This window comes from Wyeomyia smithii, chromosome 2 (genome assembly GCF_029784165.1).
Source record: "Wyeomyia smithii strain HCP4-BCI-WySm-NY-G18 chromosome 2, ASM2978416v1, whole genome shotgun sequence".
NCBI lineage: Eukaryota > Metazoa > Arthropoda > Insecta > Diptera > Culicidae > Wyeomyia > Wyeomyia smithii.
In genome coordinates this window covers 160,398,451-160,422,654 of record NC_073695.1, presented here as the reverse complement: position 1 = coordinate 160,422,654, position 24,204 = coordinate 160,398,451, and the positions used below count along the sequence as shown (strand labels likewise).

Below are 24,204 nucleotides of genomic sequence, written 5' to 3'. Positions count from 1 at the left end.
TAAGTTGACACGATTTGGAATATTCGAAAAGGGTTAATATTTTGGGTCATGTGATTGAAATACAATGTCATAAAACGGGTTTGAGAATTAAGTTCGATTAACCTTTCAAAATTTTCAATCACAGGACGGTTCAAGTCTTCACATTTGATAAGAATACGAGAAGACAGGCTCCAGAAGCGGTTTTCAATGGTAGTACTCTAGCTAAGACCTCCAAACTCATCGTATGGGTCGACTGCGACCCAAGGCGATACGCAAATTACGATATTGTATTCTCTCCAGTTTGATCAAATGTGTGTTTGCTGCGGAGCAGAAGTAGAAACACCCGTACTCAATAACAGACAATATCGTTGTTTGGTAAAGCCTTATAAGGTCCCCTAGATGGGCTCCCCACCATTGTCCGGTTATTGTACGAAGAAAATTCACTCTTTGTTGACATTTTTCTATCAGATACCCAACGTGACAACTCCAGGTGCCTTTGGAGTCGAACCAAACACCAAGATATTTGTGTACCAAAACCTGAGAAATCGTTTCACCCATTAATTGTGGTTGGAGCTGTGCAGCCCAAGCAGACAAATTGTCCAAGGTATCTTGCAATGATCCTTGCAAATCGGCAGCTTTGGCTCCTGTAACAGACACCACGCTGTCGTCTGCAAGTTGTCTTATCGTGCATAAATTTGCCAGACATGCGTCAATGTCATTCATATGAAAATTGTAAAGAAGGAGGCTTAAGCATGAGTTCTGGGGAAGACCCATGTAGCTAATACGAAAAGATGCCAAGTCGCCATGCGTAAAATGCATATGCTTTTACGGACAACAAATTATGCAAAAAAATTGTTTGAAATTGGTGAAAATCCTTGTCGGTGAAGTTTGCCCGAAAGAATGTCAATAGAAACGGAATCAAAAGCCCCCTTAATGTCCAAGAACACAGATGCCATTTGTTCTTTGCAAGCTGAATATCTGTGGAGAGCAACGCAAGACAATCATTCGTCCCTTTGGCACGGTGGAAGCCAAATTGAGTATCTGATAGTAGGCCATTTGATTCGACCCAATGGTCTAAACGACGGAGTATCATTTTCTCCATCAATTTCCGGATATAGGACAGCATTGCAATCGGCCTATAAGAGTTGTGTTTTATCAGGAAATTGTATCACGAGCTTAATAACCAACACACTACGCGAATCTTTTCATTACTTTTAACCGGTTTATTATTTATCAAAAAAATATCAATTGTAGCAAAGAAAACTTTCTTATTTATATCCTTCTTACTGATGGTGGTCGACTGTGTTCGGTGACAAGAGCAAAACCTATCTGGCTATCGGAAAAGGAACTGCTGAAAGCTATCGATAACGCACAGTCCGACTAATTATACGTCAAGCTACGTTTGACAAGTTAAAATGAGAATGCGATTTTCTTGATGAGCGGTAGTTGGATTCTGTAGAAGCAAAAATTCAAATTCAAATCTAACTAATCTAATGTAATCGAACTAATCATAGCCGGCCACCTGAAATGGAACATTTCACTAGAATCTATATCATTATATTTTAATTTAACATATTTGTTTTTCGCATTATTTAATTGTAATCGGTTTCGACGAGCCCTCTACGTTGTCCTGGAGCGTCGACCTTAAGCTCGATTTGCCGCTGATTAATATTAGCATGTCGTTGCAACTCTTTAAGGTACTCTGTTTGCCAATGGTACCAAAACAGCTGCTGTTTCTGGTGGATAACCTGGTACCGGTTTTTCAACCGATTCGTAGGCACGTCTTTTAAATTCGGATGGGGTAGAACATGCAATTGTGAACCAATCAAAAAACGGTTTGGCGTTATGGCTTCAACATCGTGGGGATCCTCTGACAAAGGCGCCAAGGGTCTAGAATTCATTGCTCCTTCAATCTGGGTCAAAATCGTTACTAAATCTTCATATAACAGAGACGTGCTACCTAACTGCCGGACTAAATGTTTCTTTGCCACCTTCACAGCGGCCTCCCATAAACCACCAAAGTTGGGGGCCCGAGGTGGGATCATATACCATCGTATTCCGTCAGTTGCGAGAGCAGTAGCGATGTGATCAGTTTCGTCGGAGTTCGAGAGCATTTTGTAAAGAGCATGTAATTCATTTCGAGCACCGACAAAATTCGTGGCATTGTCGGAGTAAATATTCTCGGGTCTACCACGTCTGGCCACGAACCGTTGGAGAGCCAAGAGAAAGGATGCTGTGGATAGATCCCCCACGAGCTCAATATGTACAGCCTTTGTACTGAAGCAGATGAACAGGGCAATATAGGCTTTGGTGGGAGCAGTCTTGCGTTTAGGAGACTTAACAAACACCGGACCACAATAGTCTATTCCAGTGGATGCGAAGGGACGACTTGGGGTAATGCGTGCGACCGGTAGCTGTCCCACAAGTTGTTGCAGTGGTTGTGGGTTCGCACGGGTACAACGGTAGCAAGTTCGTACTACACTGCGAACAGCCCTTCTGCCATTCGTAGGCCAATATTCGTTTCGAACTAATCCCAATGTTAGCGAAATTCCTCCGTGTATTAATTTTATGTGGTACGCTAACAGAAGCAGGCGGGTAAACCGGTGGAAACCAGGAAGCAAAACTTGATGTTTCGTGCTATAGGACTGCTCGGACAATTTGAGCCGGCCACCGACTCGGATTATGCCCGATGTGTCCACAAACGGGCTCAGAAGCCTCAGTGACAAGGTTTTGGATACTGGTCTTCCTTTTTTAAGCTGTAGAAGTTCTGTTCTAAAACATTCAGCTTGAACAATTTTCACCAGACAATCCCGAGCGTATTCAATTTTATTAGGTGTCAGTGTTGTGGCAGATGGTCTCATATTTTTTTCGCATGTCGTAATCGTAAACAGTAAGCAATAGCCGATTGTACGTAAATGAGCGAGTGAATAGAGTGTTAAGTTGTCGTGGACTTTGCAGGAACAGTGTAGTAGTTTTACGCTCCATGTCTCCATCATCATGAGTAACTCGCGAGATATCCAGCTTTGGCCAACACTCCTCTCCTCTCTCCAACCAATAGGGTCCGTTTGTCCAACTTTTGCAGCTCAGAAATTGTTGTACGGTCAATCCTGTCGAAACTAAGTCTGCTGGGTTATCCACACCGGGTACATGCAATCACATAGCATTTTTTGTTAGAGTGTGAATTTCTGTCACTCGGTTAGCCACAAAGGTTTTCCAGGTCTGTGGTGGTGCGATGACTCTTGATGCCATTCGAGCACCAAGTCGCGCGGCGCATAATTCCAATCGGGGGATACTGCGTTTCTGTAATGGTGCTGCTTTTATTGGAACTTTGGTCGGCTGGTTAGCCATCACTGTTTGGGCGTAGATGCAAGCACCATAAGCTGATTCCGATGCATCCGTGAAGCAATGTAGCTGCACATCACCCATGCCAAAAGCAAACCTAGGAATCCGAAAATTGGCCAGATCGGGAAGACTTTCTACAAAATTTTTCCACATAATTCGGATCTCTCTGGGGACTTCCACATTCCAATCGATAGACATCAACCAAAGTTGCTGCATAAATATTTTTGCGCGTACAACAATAGGGGCAATTAATCCCAAAGGATCATATAGCTGAGCAATAACAGACAAAATTCGGTTCTTAGTAATCTTTCCGCTCGTTGAGAAGGAAGCAAAATCAAACCTAATAAAATCGGTTGTAGGCTCCCAAGAAACTCCTAAGGCCTTTACAGTTTGGGCAGGCTCTTTATCGAAGGCTAAGTTTTCAGCTGGTACTCCCTCCAAGACCTCCGAGAAATTTGAGCACCATTTTCTTAGTGAAAATCTTCCACGGTTCATCAGTTCATCCATCTCTTTACGCAATTTTATCGCCGTCGGCACGTCCACCTCGCTTTTTACGAAATCATCCATATAAAAATCGTGTTTTACGGAGGCAGCAGCGAGAGGAAAACAAGCACCTTCATCTTCGGCTAATTGGAGTAGTGTGCGTGTAGCTGCCGACCAGTAACGAATCGCTGAGGGAGAATCCGGTACTTGTTCTAGCAGATGCGTCGAACACACTTCGAACCTTGGTCGTGGTGCTTGACTCTTTTAGCACCGCATGGTGTGGGAGAAAACATTCTACCATCGGCTTTGATTCTTCCATCGATACCTCCCGCATGTGGCCCAGCTGAATAAACTCTGCCATAAACGCGTGGTACCTTTCTTTCAGAGTGGGGTTGTTGTCCAATTTACGCTCTAAACTTTCCAGCCGGGATTTTGCGTAAGAAAAAGACTCGCCTATCATTATTTCGTAACCTTCTTTTTTTGGATATTTCACGAAATACCGTCCGGTGGAATCTCTTGTGACAGTGCGCTTGTAGAATATTTCACAATATTGATCCACAGGTGAAAAAGCGACGTCGTTTAACTCCTCTATTTCCCAAAATCTTGCAATGCTCTGGTTTAGGGTTTCAAGTGTGGAAGCACAGCATACCAAAGTTTGTGGCAGGGGATCATAAGCAGCCTTTCCCGAAACAATCCATCCAAATCAACTCTCCACTAGGGCAGGCGCATTCGGACCTATTTGTAACCGGCCACCTTGCAGGATGGCATAAAAATGTTCAGCACCTATTATCAGATCCACTTTCCGAGAGATATTAAATTCAGGGTCAGCGAGAGTAATATTGCTAGGTAAGTTCCAATCGGATGTATCAATAGACACAGCAGGAAGAGCGGTAGTCAATTTTTTAAGCACCGAACAATTGAGAGGAATGGAGAAGTCGCCGACGGTAGATCTTACTTCGGTTGTAACCGAGCAAACTGCTCGAATAGGACACTCACCGACACCAAGAATAGGTTGATCAATCCGATGCCGATACAATAGCAGCTTTTGACATAGTCGGTCGCTCATCAAGCTACTTTGCGATCCACTGTCCAAGAGTGCTCAGGTCAAATGTTCCTTTCCATACCCATCCAGCACCTTGACGACGACGGTCGATAGGAATATGTTCACACCACGGGATTCTACTGCCGAATTAGAAGAAATTACACTAGCATTTGCAGCACGTTTTTTGTTAGGCCTTGGAGAATTTGGAAAATTTCGGTTAGATTGACTATTAGGATTGGAGTTACTGCTTGTTCCTGGTGTCTCAAATCCAGGATGAAGCAAAGTGTGATGTCTTTTCTGACAATGTTTGCAGGAAAAATTAGAAGAACAATTTCGTGCGAAGTGATTACTTCTAAAACAATTGCTGCAGATGCGTTTAGTGTTAACCAAATTCAATCGGTCTTTTAGTTGCATTTTTTCGAACACAGGACATTTTACCAGAGGATGGTGATCGCTGCAAGCTAGGCACCCGGGTTGGTATTCTTCCACTGCCGAATAGGAATTTATCTTATGGGATGTTGGATTTTGAAGTTTGGCTTGTCTGACAGGGGGATAGTGTTTTCCTGGGGAGGGATAAGTGGACTGCTCCGCAGAGATATGCAGTGACTCTAGCGTCCGAACCTTCCGAGTCAGAAAATCGACGAGATTATCGTATGATGGCTCCTCATTAACTGACACAAATTCTTCCCATTCCTTCAGAGTGTGATCGTCGATTCGGGAGCACAATTATTGAACTAGAAGACTGCCCCAGTGCATTGTGGGCTCTCCTAGCTGGGTTAATATTTTTACATGCCGTTGAAAATCTTCTAGAACACCACGTAGTCCGGTAGCAGACTTTCCGGAAACTTTTGAGTGAACCATTAATGACTGTAAATGCTTCTTTTTCAACAGGTAGGTATTTGAATAACGATTGAGTAGGGCTTCCCAAGCTACTGCATAATTATTCGCCGTTATTGTTGGGGACTCGATTAATTTCAAAGAGTCGTCTCGCAAGGCGGCCCGCAGGTACTGGAATAGGTAGGGGAGCTAATTTGTTGACCAGCCCACCTTTTACCCGAAAGAACTGCTCTTCTGTTTTTGCCCTTACCTGCGCATTATCCGCTACGAATTCAGGAGTATCATCGAATGCTTCATACTCGCTTTGAAGTGATTCAAATGCTTCCATTAGTGTATCCAGTCGGGCCAGACGGATCGCTACTTCACTTGCATCTAGTTCCGCGTTGAAATTCTTTAGAAAATCTTCTATACGCTGAATGGAATCCAGTACATTTTTTCGCTTTAGCTGCTTCAACCGCTTTTTTTTCTCCGTCATGATGTTAACACTTCAGCCGCAATGATGTTACGTTTGGCTGTGGCCGTCTGCAAGTTGGCTTTGTATCTCACTAAATGCAGGTACTCTCGAACACCGCCGGATCGGATGACTTGGTTGGTTAGTTTCACAATATAAACTGGTAGCGGCTCTGTGCAGCAAACAGCGAGTGGGTTGGAATTCTTGTCCGGAACACGTGGAAATCTGAAGGATCGAAAAGACCCAGGAAGTACCTCTCAAATAAATTTTAACGGTTGGACAGATACTCACATGGAGCCTGTCTTCAACAGGCCTTGTACTTTTTGAGCAGGTACTGCTATCCGCAACTCCGGTTCCAGGGAATGAACTGTGAGGTTAGCTTAGTGGTTGATTCTAACCACACCCGTGATCCTGGTCACGGCACCAATGTTTTATCAGGGAATTGTATCACGAGCTTAATAACCAACACACTACCACAGAACGGAAGGTCAACTTCAGGTATATGATCGAACAGAAAGTGCACACAAAAAGGACTGAAAAATGACAATTGAATTTTCTGTGCTCTTGGGCAATATATATATTTGTCGTGTACGTTTATGCCGCTTTGCCAGTGGTATAATGTGGCATAATTTATTCGATGTTTTGAATTGACGGTTATTTCAACAGTTTAACCCGTTTAATACAATCTATTACGTTCGATGCAAAAACGTTTTGGGAAAAATTCGTAATTATTCACATTTGTGGAGTTTGTCATATTACAATAGTGTAACAAAGGTATTGTAATCGACAAATGTTGATTTGAAACACGAACAACAATCAATGTTATTGAAAAATCGTGCGTTTTCAACCGTTTATGTTGCAATTCTTCCATTTACAATTGTACCATGTGTTATCGACGGTTAATTTTGAGCATTGCTAAAATATAAAATGCAGCTCGTGAGTTTTTTTTTAAACTCAAGAAAGTACTTTGAGTTTTTCAAAATCATGACACAGATGGATTTTTTGACGCAAATTTTCCGAATATTTATAATAAACTAGCTGACCCGGCAAACTTCGTACCGCCGCCATGAGTTTTATTGACTGTTGTGTTGCAAAAACTGAAATATCTAACTGCTGCTAAAAAACACACCCAAGATATGTTTTAGCTCTGATTTGTTTTTAATTTTTTTTGAATCCAGCGCTTGTAAAATTCTTAGTTTTTATTTCATTGAACATTATAAAGCACCTTTCAACCATAATCAAATAATTTAACATAAAAACATAACAATGAAAATAAACAGTCATTCTATTAAATATTCTGAAGAAAATCATCACGTTATTTATTCGATTTTAAAAAGCTTGGTTTAATGCAAATACATTAAGGTCGCTTTTTAGGCGTTTTTTAACGCGGATTACGGAATTTACGCGGTATTTTTTTCACACGGATTTCGGTTTCTCTTCACTCGGATCGCAGAAATAACGCAGGTTTTTTTTACGCGGATACCGGAATTTACACGTTTTTTAAACGCGGATTCGGGAATTTACTCGGTGTTTTTTTACGCGGATTCCGGAATTTACGCGGTTTTTTTTTACGCGGCATGTATCCCCCGCGTAAAAAGCGACTTTAGTGTATAGTAATACCCTTCTGCCTGGCCAATCTCACTGGAACAGTTATTATAAAAAACTTCAGAATTCTAAATAATTCAAGCTTAAAATTCGGAATATACGAAACATGTAAAAGTCGTCAAGAACCGCCACTAAATTCTATACATTCCACAATGTCGGGGTCAGGGTCACGTAAACATGCGACATAGAGCTGTCCATGTAAGAAGCATGAATACTCGAAGTTTATGCCACAAATTTCCAGTGACTGTTCGATTTATCGATATCGACAGTTATCGATAGTCATCGCGAATGTGCGACGCACGGGAAATTGCAGACGTTTAAAATTAAACGGCAAGTCGGTAGGGGTAATCGGGATACGCGGGATTATTACGACTTCTCCTTTGTAGTTTCCTGTCAGAATTGTCGCTTCAAGGACATTTGCCGATTAGCATTTTTCTCTCAATTGAGTGTTTAAGTTTTGTACTTTAATTTTTTTTGTTCAAGACTCGTTTAAAGACTATGGAAACTAAGTGTGTAACTGACGATACATTCATTGTATTCTAAGATATAAGGGGTGTCGAACATCGGCGCATTTCGGGTTCGTCTTGTTCTCAACCGCTCAACTTCCCTTCGGGATTCGTATATTTCCTAACTTTCTAATAATTTACCTTAAGTGTTGTGAAGCCTTACACTTTTATTGACCTGCTATTACTCGTGTCTTAACTCGCAAAACTGGAACAAAAACAACGAATTTAATTTCAATTCAACGGCATGTTAAGTATTTGAACTGAACATTCCACTTACAACAACTTTATCTGAAGAAAAAACACTTCGACCACAGGAGAAATTTGTCAACGTCAACTGGAAGATATGCAAGAATAAGTTTGATCATGTAGATTAGGAATCATTCCTTTCATAAACATACGGTACCTTCGTTAGGAAGCATTCCCACTACATGTGGAAGAAAATTAATCGAAACCAACTGAAACCAGCATGAATACTTCTCAGAATTCTTGCAAAAACACACTATTATTTTTAATCTATTATGTTAATTACGTATCGACAATGTCTTCTTCTTTCTTGAAAATCAGTCACAGCACAAATTCACAGAAACCAACGTTGAATTTAAGTGGAATCAACAGAAACCAATACGAAAATCACTTAGAACTATTCCATAAAATATTAAAAATAAGACGGCTATCGTTTAAGTACGCGATGAAAATTTGTTTCAAATTCTTCCGATCAAAGGCAACAAAAAATCGTTACTCACTGAAACACACAGAAAACCTCTCATAATCTGAAGATAAATAGCTTTTTACTATTGTAACTATAACTATAACTATAAATATAACTATAACTATAACTATAACTATAACTATAACTATAACTATAACTATAACTATAACTATAACTATAACTATAACTATAACTATAACTATAACTATAACTATAACTATAACTATAACTATAACTATAATTATAACTATAACTATAACTATAACTATAACTATAACTATAACTATAACTATAACTATAACTATAACTATAACTATAACTATAACTATAACTATAACTATAACTATAACTATAACTATAACTATAACTATAACTATAACTATAACTATAACTATAACTATAACTATAACTATAACTATAACTATAACTATAACTATAACTATAACTATAACTATAACTATAACTATAACTATAACTATAACTATAACTATAACTATAACTATAACTATAACTATAACTATAACTATAACTATAACTATAACTATAACTATAACTATAACTATAACTATAACTATAACTATAACTATAACTATAACTATAACTATAACTATAACTATAACTATAACTATAACTATAACTATAACTATAACTATAACTATAACTATAACAATAACTATAACAATAACTATAACAATAACTATAACTCTAACTATAACTATAACTATAACTATAACTATAACTATAACTATAACTATAACTATAACTATAATTATAACTATAACTATAACTATAACTATAACTATAACTATAACTATAACTATAACTATAACTATAACTATAACTATAACTATAACTATAACTATAACTATAACTATAACTATAACTATAACTATAACTATAACTATAACTATAACTATAACTATAACTATAACTATAACTATAACTATAACTATAACTATAACTATAACTATAACTATAACTATAACTATAACTATAACTATAACTATAACTATAACTATAACTATAACTATAACTATAACTATAACTATAACTATAACTATAACTATAACTATAACTATAACTATAACTATAACTATAACTATAACTATAACTATAACTATAACTATAACTATAACTATAACTATAACTATAACTATAACTATAACTATAACTATAACTATAACTATAACTATAACTATAACTATAACTATAACTATAACTATAACTATAACTATAACTATAACTATAACTATAACTATAACTATAACTATAACTATAACTATAACTATAACTATAACTATAACTATAACTATAACTATAACTATAACTATAACTATAACTATAACTATAACTATAACTATAACTATAACTATAACTATAACTATAACTATAACTATAACTATAACTATAACTATAACTATAACTATAACTATAACTATAACTATAACTATAACTATAACTATAACTATAACTATAACTATAACTATAACTATAACTATAACTATAACTATAACTATAACTATAACTATAACTATAACTATAACTATAACTATAACTATAACTATAACTATAACTATAACTATAACTATAACTATAACTATAACTATAACTATAACTATAACTATAACTATAACTATAACTATAACTATAACTATAACTATAACTATAACTATAACTATAACTATAACTATAACTATAACTATAACTATCCGTTATCTTGATAACGACACTTTAATTTATTGATTACTTCGCGTAACCCAGTTTCACAGCAACCTTGCAATTCTTGTAACGAAGGGCGAGAAATATCAAGGGTTGGTTTTTAACGTTTTATAACTTTTCCAGCTGTTTTTCGTTATTGCCATGGCATAATGACAATATCGTTTTGTCCTGAACAAAAATTCTCGCAAAACCTAATGGCCAACCATTTTTCGGGTATCTATTTTTTCATACATGCATGATACAAATTGTTTTTCTCGTGAACATGTGACATAAAGCTGTTTCTGCGAGAATATGCATGTTTGAGGTTTAATGTCACCAGTTATCAGAGCTTTTGGCATTATCGAATATCACGCAACTGCGAGGTGCGAAGGTACATACAGACGTTTGAAATTAAATGGTAAATTGGTAGGTAATATCTGGATACACGGAACTTCGAAATTTTCGCTTCAATGACATTAATATTTCATCTGTTTTTTGAGGCAGATCTGCTGCTTCAGCATAATGCAATTGACACTTCGCAACATTATAGTTTTTAATTCAACATTCAACAATTAATTGTAAATCCAGAGATTTGTAGGAATGCAATAGTGCCTATTTAACGAAACAGGAGGAGTAAAAACTACGCGTTTATTTCACCTTCCAACAGAATCATCGCAGCATGAGCAAATGTCAATGATCTAAGTCAGTGTGCATTTTAGAGAAAATTTCTCCAATTTTCTCTTAAAGCAATTTACACATTCAAGAAATTTGGAATAGATATATATTTGGCTTCATCTCCGTGTCTCAGAACGTACTGAATTATCTTTTCCTTCAGTCATGAGCACAACATTCAAAAAGCTTTCATTTTCAGCATAAAAATTAATTTTTCGCATAATTAAAATTCAAAAATTATCAAGTCCAAATCATGACAAGCAACTATATTATTGTGAATGGTCAATCCTTGTTGAAGCGCGAAATTTGACTGATCTGATAAGTCGTTAATATGATTGCTTCCCAAGCACGGTCGACAGAATCATAGACCTTGCCATTTTAAATTTGCTATTTGTCTGTATAAGAGTAAGGATGGGAATTATCGACTGAAATGGCTATCGATAGTTATCGATGATTTCCTTCTACTATCGATAGGTTTTTCATCCTTATATAAGAGCCTGCTTCAGTCGAAGCCGCTCATTTAGGGACGAATGACTGTTTGGGGTTAAAGTCTCTTCAAAAGAAATCATTCAATCAGTTCGAAGCCGCTCATAATAGTTGTAGACAGCGACAACTGCAGTCTTTCCTTAGCAGCAGCAGTAGCAGTGCAGTGGATAGCGGCCACAGCTGTGGCATTGCAATGGATAGTGCACTAGTTGCAGCGGATCTCAGCATCGATAGCAGCTGGGCCAGCTGACGCAGGGACAGCGGATACCAATAGCAGCGTATAGCGGCCAAAACATTGGCATGGCTACGGATAGCGTAGCAGTTGCAGCGGATTTAGCATCGATAGCAGCTGATGCAGTGAGGCACTTAAGTGAAATGCTGTCTCTGTGCGATAGCGGGCACTAGTAAATGCATTCAATGAAAAGTTGACTCATTTTGACAACACATGAGCCGTCTAGTTTTGAGTGTTAAATCAGCTTTTCGCTGTTTATTTTATCACAAGGAATACTTTATCATCACTGTCAGTGATAACGCCAAGATGTGATCGGTATCTTAACCGATATTGAATTGAAAAACAAATTAAAAATGACTGACACGCAAGCAGCCGGGTTTTCTTTCTTGTAAAAGTATTCTACTTCATCCTTGCGGTCGTGGCTTTGCACACAACCCTCCTGTGATTTTTTATTAAATAGATGAATCACATCTTTATTCGGAAATGAAATTTATAAACTAGTTTCATCCTCTTATTAGATTGTATTGAATGTTTTGCCGATTGACTCTAGTCCATTCTGGAGTATATAGATTTTCTACTCATTGATGTGACATGCGACATGCCATTTAAATAAAAATAAGCAGAATAAGGTTAAGTAAAATCAGGTTAGCTTCTAGGGCAACGAATAATGCGATTGTAAGGAGTACCGGTTTCATTGTGCAGTCTCTTTTTTACGCGGACTTCCGCACCGCTAGGAGTAATGAGAAAGGCAAACGGTAGAAATGGCAAGATGTTGGCGTGAGTGAAAAGTATGCCAGGGGAGTGATTTTGTTATATTGAACATGTAGATAGAAAGTTTGTTTTTTATTTATTTATTTGGTAACATGGTAAATGTTACATCGAACATAACATGAAAAGTAAAACAATAGAATTAATGCTAACACACCAATAACAATTTAATCTATATATTTAATCTAGCTGCCTTCAAGTTTCCAGCAGTTTTAGTTCTCTTTTTCCCATTCTTTTTGTTTTTCCTTTGGTTTTCGTTCATATTTTTTATCTTTGCCTTCATCAGCATATTCAATTATTTGTCGATTGTTTTGTTCCTGCAAGAAGTGCAGATGAATTCCTCGTTTTCTTGTAATATGTTATTCGTTAGGCGGCTTTTTATTCCTATAGGGCTTTGCCGCAGAAGCTTCTCAAAATGGCTGTCAAATGTTGACATAATGTTAGTTAAAAATTCTGCTAATCGTGCTCAGCGTCTTTATAACAGGCTAGTTTGGACATTATTTCAGCTTCCCGTCTGTCATTTTTCAAGATTTCAATGCATTCCTTGTGAGTTATTGTGGCAGTTATCACAGAACGGAAGGTCATCTGTGATACGAAAACTGCTATGTGCTCAGTGAATTTCGCAGCGCTCTCTAGGGGTGGAAAGAACGCTTTTTACACGGAAAATAAACAAAATTTATACTACTTTTATCGAAATCAATCAAACACACTGGTATAAATCTGTCGGCGAAAACACTACAGGTTAACCCTGCTAAGCATCTGTAAGAAGGAAAACACATTATTTCTAGGGGCTTGACAACTTTATTTCATGAAAAATATTTCTGTGATGGTTGATATATATATTAATATCTATCATTTATTTATCACATTAACTTCCCAACCATAGCGTATCGGACATGGTGAAACGGTTTGATCAACAAGTAGGCACGAGCGGGGAAGCGTTTTTTTATTTTGTACGGTTGAAGACGAGGCATCTCCAAGCGACAGCAAATAACTTGTAGATTCTTACTAACTAAGCAAATGAAAATCGCAAATTCATGTGTTTCAAGTTGTGAATTGCTTCTAAAATGAATGAATATCAGTAGCAAGGTATGTAGCTTTACCGGATTTATAATTTGAATGCATCTAAATAGTATATTATAAGATGCGATGAATTTTGGTCATCGGTTGTTTTCATAAACAACTTTAGTCTTTGGCATTTTTTTTGCAATATAGCCGGTTGTACTTTTGACATACCGTTTTACTATGTTTCTATACATCAACATCACAACAACGATAATATGACTTCAAAGAGTTTTGATGTAACTAGAGGAGTGTCTGAAAATGCAACGATAAACACTTAGTAACAATGAATACAATCGAATTTTGCTCGTTGCACTAAATTCGTAGCCCAACTAGTGAAGGACTTTCACGCGTTGGGTTGAGCTATCCAGGTTGCAAGATGACACCGGTTGTTTCTTTTTGTTAGGATTACTAATCACCTATTGGGTTACGCAGTGTCTTGCCCCTAGCATTCTTCAAAACAGCTGACTCAGATACCGGCATTAATGATTGTAGAACTGTTCCTTTATTGTTTTTCAGTAATCTACTCCTTTTAACTGTGAAAATAATCAGATTATTAACACGAGTTACATAAAGTGAGAGTCGCATCTTTTGTTTTAAGTCTCTAATTACCATCTCGTTTAGGGTCCTCTTAAAGAATATTCGTATATTACGTAACGTGAAATTTGGCAATTTTCAAAACCCCCAACTAAGAAACGCAAATTTGCATGGTGGTCTTATGCAGTGTAACACTTCGCTGGATACCTTTCCTCACCTCTCCCCTGAGCGCGTTATGTATTATACAAATGTTTCCATATATGAACGAACGCTAGAGGTAAGGCACTATTGATATACAATGGTGATTCGCTTACCGATTGCTCCTTAGTCGGGGGTTTGTTAGTTGGGCCCTCATCCATCTAAAAAGCGCTCTTATGTCAAAATGGAACGACATTCAAATGCATGCAAGAAACCCGAAAAGTGAATAAATAGTAAAATAAATTTTTACTACTCGTACTTGAGTTTATTTGTCATTGATTGTTGATGGTTACCTTTGATTACTCGAAAAAAATGACATTGATTACTTCGGAGTATTCTCAGGTTACGACGCATTTCGAAACCCCTTGAAACGAACCTCCTGGGGTCCTTTCTTAGTGTTCTGTAAGGTTGTCACTTTCGGTTGTCAGCAAAGATACCAGATTTGTCAGCAAAACGATGATTTGTTTTGAATAGCAGGTATGTGCGGTTTTTTTTTTCAAACTCCATCCCGCATAATCAATAACCATAAACGGATGATAATCCATATGGTTCAACGATACCCCATACAGTCGAAACTATATCCCGAACTAGTTGTTAGGCACGTTTTATGGTTATTGATTATGCGGGAAGGTAAACTACATTTTTTTCCTTATGACTTTCTCAAAATGTGTGCAGATTTTTACTGATTTCCCCTGAGCGCGTTATGTATTATACAAATGTTTCCATATATGAACGAACGCTAGAGGTAAGGCACTATTGATATACAATGGTGATTCGCTTACCGGTTGCTCCTTAGTCGGGGGTTTGTTAGTTGGGCCCTCATCCATCTAAAAAGCGCTCTTATGTCAAAATGGAACGACATTCAAATGCATGCAAGAAACCCGAAAAGTGAATAAATAATAAAATAAATTTTTACTACTCGTACTTGAGTTTATTTGTCATTGATTGTTGATGGTTACCTTTGATTACTCGAAAAAAATGACATTGATTACTTCGGAGTATTCTCAGGTTACGACGCATTTCGAAACCCCTTGAAACGAACCTCTTGGGATCCTTTTTTAGTGTTCTGTAAGGTTGTCACTTTCGGTTGTAAGCAAAGATACCAGATTTGTCAGCAAAACGATGATTTGTTTTGAATAGCAGGTATGTGCGGTTTTTTTCAAACTCCATCCCGCATAATCAATAACCATAAACGGATGATAATCCATATGGTTTAACGATACCCCATACAGTCGAAACTATATCCCGAACTAGTTGTTAGGCACGTTTTATGGTTATTGATTATGCGGGAAGGTTAACTAAATTTTTTTTCCCTATGACTTTCTCAAAATGTGTGCAGATTTTTACTGATTTCTGCCTACTCGAGCGCATTTTTTCGAATCACGATTAGATTTTTATCAGATTTAAAAAAAAAAGACTGCACAATGAAACCGGTACCTCTTACAATCGCATTATTCGTTGCTCTAGAAGCTAACCTGATTTTAATTAACCTTATTCAGCTTATTTTTATTTAAATGGCATGTCGCATGTCACATCAATGAGTAGAAAATCTATATTCTCCAGAATGGACTAGAGTCAATCGGCAAAACAATTAATATAATCTTATGAGAGGATGAAAATAGTTTATAAATTTCATTTTCGAATAAAAATGTGATTCATTTATTATAAATATTCGGAAAATTTGCGTTAAAAAATCCATCTGTGCCATGATTTTTAAAAACTCAAAGTACTTTCTTTAGTTGAAAATAAAAAACTCACGAGCTGCATTTTAAATTTTAACAATTTTCAAAAATAGCCGTCTATGACACATGGTACAATTGAAAATGGAAGAATTGCAACATTAACGTTTTAAAACGCACGATTTTTCAATAACATTGATTGTTGTTCGTGTTTCAAATCAACATTTGTCGATTACAATACCTTCGTTACACTATTGTAATATGAAAAACTCCACAAATGTGAATAATTGCGAATTTTACCCAAAACGTTTTTGCATCGAACGTAATAGATTGTATTAAACGGGTTAAACTGTTGAAATAACCGTCAATTCTAAACATCGAATAAATTATGCCACATTATACCACTGGCAAAGCGGCATGAACGTACACGACAAATAAATATTGCCCGAGAGCACAGAAAATTCAATTGTCATTTTTCAGTCCTTTTTGTGTGCACTTTCTGTTCGATCATGTACCTGAAGTTGACCTTCCGTTCTGTGCAGTTATCCAACCAGCAGTGTAAATAATATTGTCCCTTTGCGCAGAGTCAAACTCTTCCGAATTTGAATTCAGTTGGACCTCTGTCACTTGAGAACTCAGACATTTCTCCATCGTGAGCTTGGAGAGGTCATCCAAATTCAAAAGCTCAACCTCTGCGTCTTGAGCGCAGTTTGACTTATTACTAAGGTGCAACAGCTGATTCACAGCTGCTGCCTTGTATGTCGCTTTGAATCCGTATACGTCTGGACGATCATTCGTTGAATTAGCCATCCTGATAACTGAAAAGAAATTCTTTAAGGCATCCTGGTTGATAGCACGTGTCCTCAAACTTTCAACGCTCGAGCAGGCAGAAGTCTGTAAGAATCTGCACACATTTTGAGAAAGTCATAGGGAAAAAAATGTAGTTAACCATCCCGCATAATCAATAACTATAAAACGTGCCTAACAACTAGTTCGGGATATAGTTCCGACTGTATGGGGTATCGTTAAACCATATGGATTATCATCCGTTCATGGTTATTAATTATACGGGATGGAGATTTAAAAAAAAACCGCACATACCTGCGAATCAAAACAAATCAGCGTTTTGCTGACAAATCTGGTATCCCTGCTGACAACCGAAAGTGACAACCTTACAGAACACTAAAAAAGGATCTCAAGAGGTTCGTTTCAAGGGGTTTCGAAATGCGTCGTAACCTGAGATTACTCCGAAGTAATCAATGTCATTTTTTTCGAGTAATCAAAGGTAACCATCAACAATCAACGCGCTCAGGGGAGAGGTGGAGGAAAGGTATCCAGCGATGTGTTACACTGCATAATACCACCATGCAAATTTGCGTTACTTAGTTGATGGGGGTTTTGAAAATTGCCAAATTTCACGTTACGTAATATACGAATATTTTTTAAGAGGACTCTAAACGAGATGGTAATTGGAGACTTGAAACAAAAGATGCGACTCTCACTTTATGTAACTCGTGTTAATAATCTGATCATTTTCACAGTTTAAAGGAGTAGCTTCAAACTGAAAAACAATAAAGGAACAGTTCTACAATTATCTATGCCGGTATCTGAGTCAGCTGTTTTAAAGGATGCTAGGGGCAAGACACTGCGTAACCCAATAGGTGATTAGTAATCCTAACAAAAAGAAACAACCGGTGTCATCTTTCATCCTGGATAGCTCAACCCAACGAGTGAAAGTCCTTCACTAGTTGGGCTACGAATTTAGTGCAACGAGCAAAATTCGATTGTATTCATTGTTACTAAGTGTTTATCGTTGCATTTTCAGACACTCCTCTAGTTACATCAAAACTCTTTGAAGTCATATTATCGTCGTTGTGATGTTGGTGTATAGAAACATAGTAAAACGGTATGTCAAAAGTGCAACCGGCTATATTGCAAAAAAAATGCCAAAGACTAAACTTGTTTATTAAAACAACCGATGACCAAAATTCATCGCATCTTATTATATACTATTCCGATGCATTCAAATAATAAATCCGGTAAACCTTGCTACTGATATTCATTCATTTTAGAAGCAATTCACAACTTGAAACACATGAATTTGCGATTTTTATTTTCTTAGTTAGTAAGAATCTATTAACAAGTAGAAAAATTTATTTGCTGTCACTCGGTGATGCTTCGTCTCCAACCGTACAAAACAAAAAAACACTTCTCCGCTCGTGTCTACTTGATGATCAAACCGTTTCACCATGTCCTATCCAGCTTTCCAGGAGCGGTAATGGCGGACAGTGCACGCAGCCCTTTTTGACGTTTTCTGTAGGTCAGGAAATTTTCAATCGCAGTAACGGAGTAGAAAATATCACAACATCGTAACGTAGCGTAGCAACTTCAACAAACAATGGACGTTTTGTTATTTAAATTTTGTCGTGCGCATGCGCGGATCAAAATAAACAAAACTGTTTATTAAAGTTGCTATGCTACGATGCAACATATCTGTGTTTTTCACTTCGTGACTGCGATTAAAAATTTGCTAACCTACAGAAAACGTCAAAATGGACTGCGTGTACTGTCCGCCATTACCGCTCGTGGAAAGCTGGATACGCTATGGTTGGGAAATTAATGTGATAAATAAATGATAGATATTAATATATATATATATATATATATATATATATATATATATATATATATATATATATATATATATATATATATATATATATATATATATATATATATATATATATATATATATATATATATATATATATATATATATAAATATATATATATATATATATATATATATTTTTTTTTTTTTTTTTTTTTTTGTTTCAGGTGGAGGGGAAATTTGCATCCAAACCCCTGAGGCGACCAACCTCAGGGAGTGTGGGGTTGGTTTGAATCAGTGACCGGACCCACTAAAACCCCTCCAGTCTCCAGCCCATAATACTCCCCGGGACCACCGCTAGGTATTGCTTCGGGGAGCGGCTTTTGCGCTCTGTGCACCCTCTTGGTTCTATAGATCTCTTTGCTAAGTTAGCTAACTAACCTGGAGACTGGCCGTTAGCTAACACTGGCGTGTCGGTGGTCAACCTGTCGCCTGTTTTGCAATTCTAAAACTATTTGAGAGGCGGCTGTACAAACCGCCCTCCAAATGTTTGGGTCTTTACACATCCTCCGAACTAGGTTGTCCGGAGTGGTGTCAGGCCCGCTCACTACCATCATGTCGCTCCGCGCATGCACAAAACGAGGGCACACGAAGAAGACATGCTCAGCAGTTTCTTCCGCATCCTCACACTCGGGACACATGGGGGACCCCGCATGCCCGAATCTGTGTAGATACTGCCTGAAGCAACCATGACCTGACAGAATCTGTGTCAAGTGGAAGTTAACTTCTCCATGGCGCCTCCCGACCCATCCGGATACGTCCGGAATAAGTCGATGCGTCCATCTACCCTTTGCGGAATTGGACCATTCCTGCTGCCATCTGATCATCGAGAATGACCTTCTGGTGCCTCGTATACCCCTTGTGTCACGTTGATCGAAGCATTCTACGTCCTCCTTAATGGCTATGCTGATAGGCATCATGCCGAACAGGACGCAGATTGCGTCGTATGACACTGTACGGTACGCGCTCACAACCCTCAGGCACATGAGCCTGTAGGTACTTTCCAGTTTTCGACGATGACTTTTGGTACCTAACGCTTTGGACCACGCTGGCCCACCATACCTAAGTATGGACGAAACCACGCTGGCAAGAAGTTTACGCTTGCTGCCATATACCGCTGTGCTATTGGACATCATTCGAGATAGTCCTGCAGCGGCCGTTGAAGCCCTCTTACAGGCATAGTCGACGTGACTCTTAAATGTGAGCTTATCGTCAACCATAACCCCCAAGAGCTTCAAGGAACGCCTTGAGGTAATGGTGCAGTCACCGACTCTGACCACCGCCTGTTGCTCTAATTTGCGGTTGTTCACAACCGTAACCTCCGTTTTATGGTGCGCACAAAAAAAAAAAAAAAAAAAAAAAAAAAAAAAAATATATATATATATATATATATATATATATATATATATATATATATATATATATATATATATATATATATAAATATATATATATATATATATATATATATATATATATATATATATATATATATATATATATATATATATATATATATATATATATATATATATATATATATATATATATATATATATATATATATATCAACCAATATCGTGTTATATTACCAAAATATTTTTCATGAAATTAACTTGTCAAGCCCCTAGAAATAATGTGATATCCTTCTTACAGATGCTTAGCAGGGTCAACCTGTAGTGTTTTCGCCGACAGATTTATACCAGTGTGTTTGATTGATTTCGATAAAAGTAGTATAAATTCTGTTTATTTTCCGTGTAAAAAACGTTCTTTCCACCCCTAGGAAGCGCTGCAAAATTCACTGAGCACTTAGCAGTTTTCGTATCACAGATTACCTTCCGTTCTGTGACACTACGCGTATCTTTTCATTACTTTTAACCGGTTTATTATTTATCAAAAAAATTACCAATTGTAGCAAAGAAAACTTTCTTATTTCTATCCTTCTTACTGCTGGTGGTCGACTGTGTTCTGTAATTATACGTCAAGCTACGTTTGACAAGTTAAAATGAGAATGCGATTTTCTTGATGAGCGGTAGTTGGATTCTGTAGAAGCAAAAATTCAAATTCAAATCAAATCTAATCGAACTAATCAAGTTGTAATCAGAAGCTGGTTTTCCCGGTTTTTTGATGGCGATCACCTTCACTTGCCTCCAATCCTGCGGTACAATGTTTTGCTCCAGAAACTTATTGAACAAGTTCAACAAGCGCCTCTTGGCAGTGCCGGGTAGATTCTTCAACAAGTTGAATTTGATTCTATCTAACCCAGGCGCGTTATTGTTACAGGACAGGAGGGCAACTGAAAATTCTGCCATCGTGACAGGTGATTCTATCGCGACGACGCATAGCGAACAAAGTTTTGCGCAGGAACAGAGTCCGGACATACTTTCCTGGTAAAATCAAATATTCACCGACTTGAAGACTCCTCGCTTTCGTTGACCGTTATACGATTTCGCATTTTTCGGGCTGTGTTCCAAAGAGTGCTCATCGATGTCTCCCTCGACGTCTCGTTTACGAACTGACGCCAGTAACTGCGTTTCTTTTCTTTAGTCAAGCTTTTAAACTTGGTATCAAGCTCCGAATAACCTTCATAAGTCGTCGGACTTGTCTGTATCCCGGAAGGTCATATACGCATCGGATCTTTGCGTGTAGACATCGGAGCACTCTCTGTCCCACCACGGAGTAGGAGGCCGTTCTTTGATTGTTACGCCGGGATATTTTTTCGTTTGGGCTTGTAACGCGGCGTCGAGAATCAAGCCTGCGAGGAGGTTGTATTCTTCAAGTGGTGAAAGATGTTGAATCGACTCGACAGTTTCTGAAACCATTTCCTCGTATAACTTTCAATCGATATTCTGTGTGAGGTCATACGGAATATCAATTGGTCGCGTGCGAGTTGACCCGTTAGTAACTGAAATTAGAATAGGTAAATGGTCGCTACCGTGGGGATCAAGGATTACCTTCCATGTGCAATCCAACCGTAACGACGTTGAACAGAGGGATAGATCCAAGGCACTTGGACGTGCTGGAGGTTTCGGAACGCGTGTCATTTCACCGTTGTTCAAAATAGTCATGTCGAAGTCATCGCAAAGGTTATAGATCAAAGAGGAGTGGTTATCATTGTAAGGGGAACCCCAAGCCACGCCATGAGAGTTGAAATCTCCCAAAATCTAACGTGGTGAGGGGAGAAGTTCTATTAAATCAAAGAGCAACCGTTGCCCAACCTGTGCTCTGGGAGGAATATATATTGAGGCAATATAAAGCTCTTTACCTTGTATTGTCATTTGACATGCGACAACTTCGATGCCTGGAATCGATGGAAGGTTAAAACGATAGGAAGAATAGCACTTCTTAATCCCTAGAAGTACACCTCCATATGGGGTGTCTCGATCAAGGCGAATAATATTAAAATCTTGGAAGTTGAGATATTCGAAGTAAGCCAAGTTTCACAAAGGGAAACGCTAATAACCGATGAAAAAATGCTTTTTCGTGCAACTTTAGCCTCCTAGTAAAAATGTTTGCACTGAAATCACAAAACGAAGCAAAGTAAATAAAGGCACGGTGTGCGCTAAGTAATTCCAATATCTCGGTTTTGACAGTCAAAAGGTGCATTTGGTGATACTCATTGTTGCAAAAAATAATTATAGTAATACATCACTAACGACCGAGAGGAGGGCTCTTGTTTCATCTCACCCCGCATTTCAGCTTGACCCGGTGTACCTTAGTGAAAAATGAGATCATACTATTGAATCGTTGCTGGTCTTCACATATTGTATATGTTTCAGGGTCAAATGATCGATAATAGTACTTTTTCTTTGCTAAAACTTCAGTGCCACAAGATAGTTTATAGAAGGCGTCCCAATCACAAATTCAACAGAATACTAAGGATTAATATATAAAATATAATGTGTTGACTTAGTAACTTTAACTCAATTTTTCTTTTTTCTCATCCATATACCTTCAGATTCCATAGCAAATTTTTTTGAAAATCACTGGAGGGAAAACAATATTTCTAAACCAGCCAAGTGAGTAGTATAAATACATAAAAATCATGAATATCTCCTAAAGTACTCATATTTATGCTGCAACATGCAGATCTAGTAACTATTTTCGGCTAGCACAAAGTTACTTGTTCGTGAGTCCTAATAGTAATATTGATTTACGTGGTAGTGTATGTACAGGAATGAATAGTACGTGTGATATGAACTGGGAAACAATGCAAAAAATGGTAAGTTTAAATATCACAAACGCTTTCGCTTAGATCTATTGTGATATTGCCCAGGTGTTTTCTGTACTCCGCACTTCAAATTATTAGCAGTAACACTATTGAAGCAAGGGATACGCTTATCATTCATATCAGTGCTTGTGTGTAGTTACCTTTCCGTTTCAAGCTTACTGCTCTACTATACCGAGCCTCTGTCCATCCTAACAATATCGCCTAGTTACAATTCCCTGGAGAGAACTTTCATATGTTACTCACACCAGTTTTATTATAATGGGGACTTATTTTTGTTAGAAGGAGAGTCATCAGGGGTACTGTAGAATCCAGATTGAAGGAAGGATACGTGGTGTGGAGCCTGAAAACAAACCCATGCTTAAAGTCCTTTGACAACCAAATGGCCTGATTCTACTGAAATTCGAACCCACGACCACCCGCTTACCAAAGCGGACTCTGTAACCTTACAGTAAAAATCTCAGTTTCTGACTTGATTTTTTTGTATGTTGTTTAAAGGATTTAATCTAAAAACTATGGAAAAATATCACTTTTTTGCGATGTTTATTGGGCTCTGTGAGTCAAATAACTGAATGCGATGCTGAACCAAACCACGTAAAATATTCAAACTTAACCCTACTAAAATAAAATATATCTGGAAAAGTGTGGGATTCGAATAGAATTGCAAAAAGTGCAAAAGAGTGGTTTCGTAGCTTAATAAAGTTATTTTTTTTATAAATCACATTTGGGCAACCTGAAAACAATTTTTTGAAAAATTCGAAATGTTCTACAAAAATACTATAAATAACATTATCTTTAAATTCAGGGTTGGAGCCCCTTGACTTTTGCAGCATCGATTTTTTTGGACAGCCTACTACATATATAGCTGCTTCTTAATCAGGGTAACGGGGGTATTTTGGTCCACCTACGCACAGTGGGGCAAATTGGTCCGTTGGCGCGACAAAACCTCATCTTCGGCAATGTTGTTCACCATAAAAACATCTTTTTGAAAAATGTATTCAGGCAGCTTTAATTTTTTT

The 24,204-nt window shown here is 37.6% G+C and overlaps 2 protein-coding genes across 2 annotated transcripts in view; both read left to right on the top strand.

The window, feature by feature from the left end:
• Positions 1-24,204, top strand: part of LOC129726187 (pickpocket protein 11-like) — a 492,216-nt gene that overhangs the window by 157,332 nt on the left and 310,680 nt on the right. The window lies entirely within an intron of this gene.
• LOC129726190 (uncharacterized) overlaps positions 1-24,204 on the top strand; it is a 143,418-nt gene that overhangs the window by 115,957 nt on the left and 3,257 nt on the right. The window contains exons 3-4 of the mRNA XM_055682901.1: positions 22,916-22,976; positions 23,047-23,179. Coding sequence (XP_055538876.1) covers positions 22,916-22,976; positions 23,047-23,179 — 194 coding nt within the window. The remainder of the gene's footprint in view (positions 1-22,915; positions 22,977-23,046; positions 23,180-24,204) is intronic.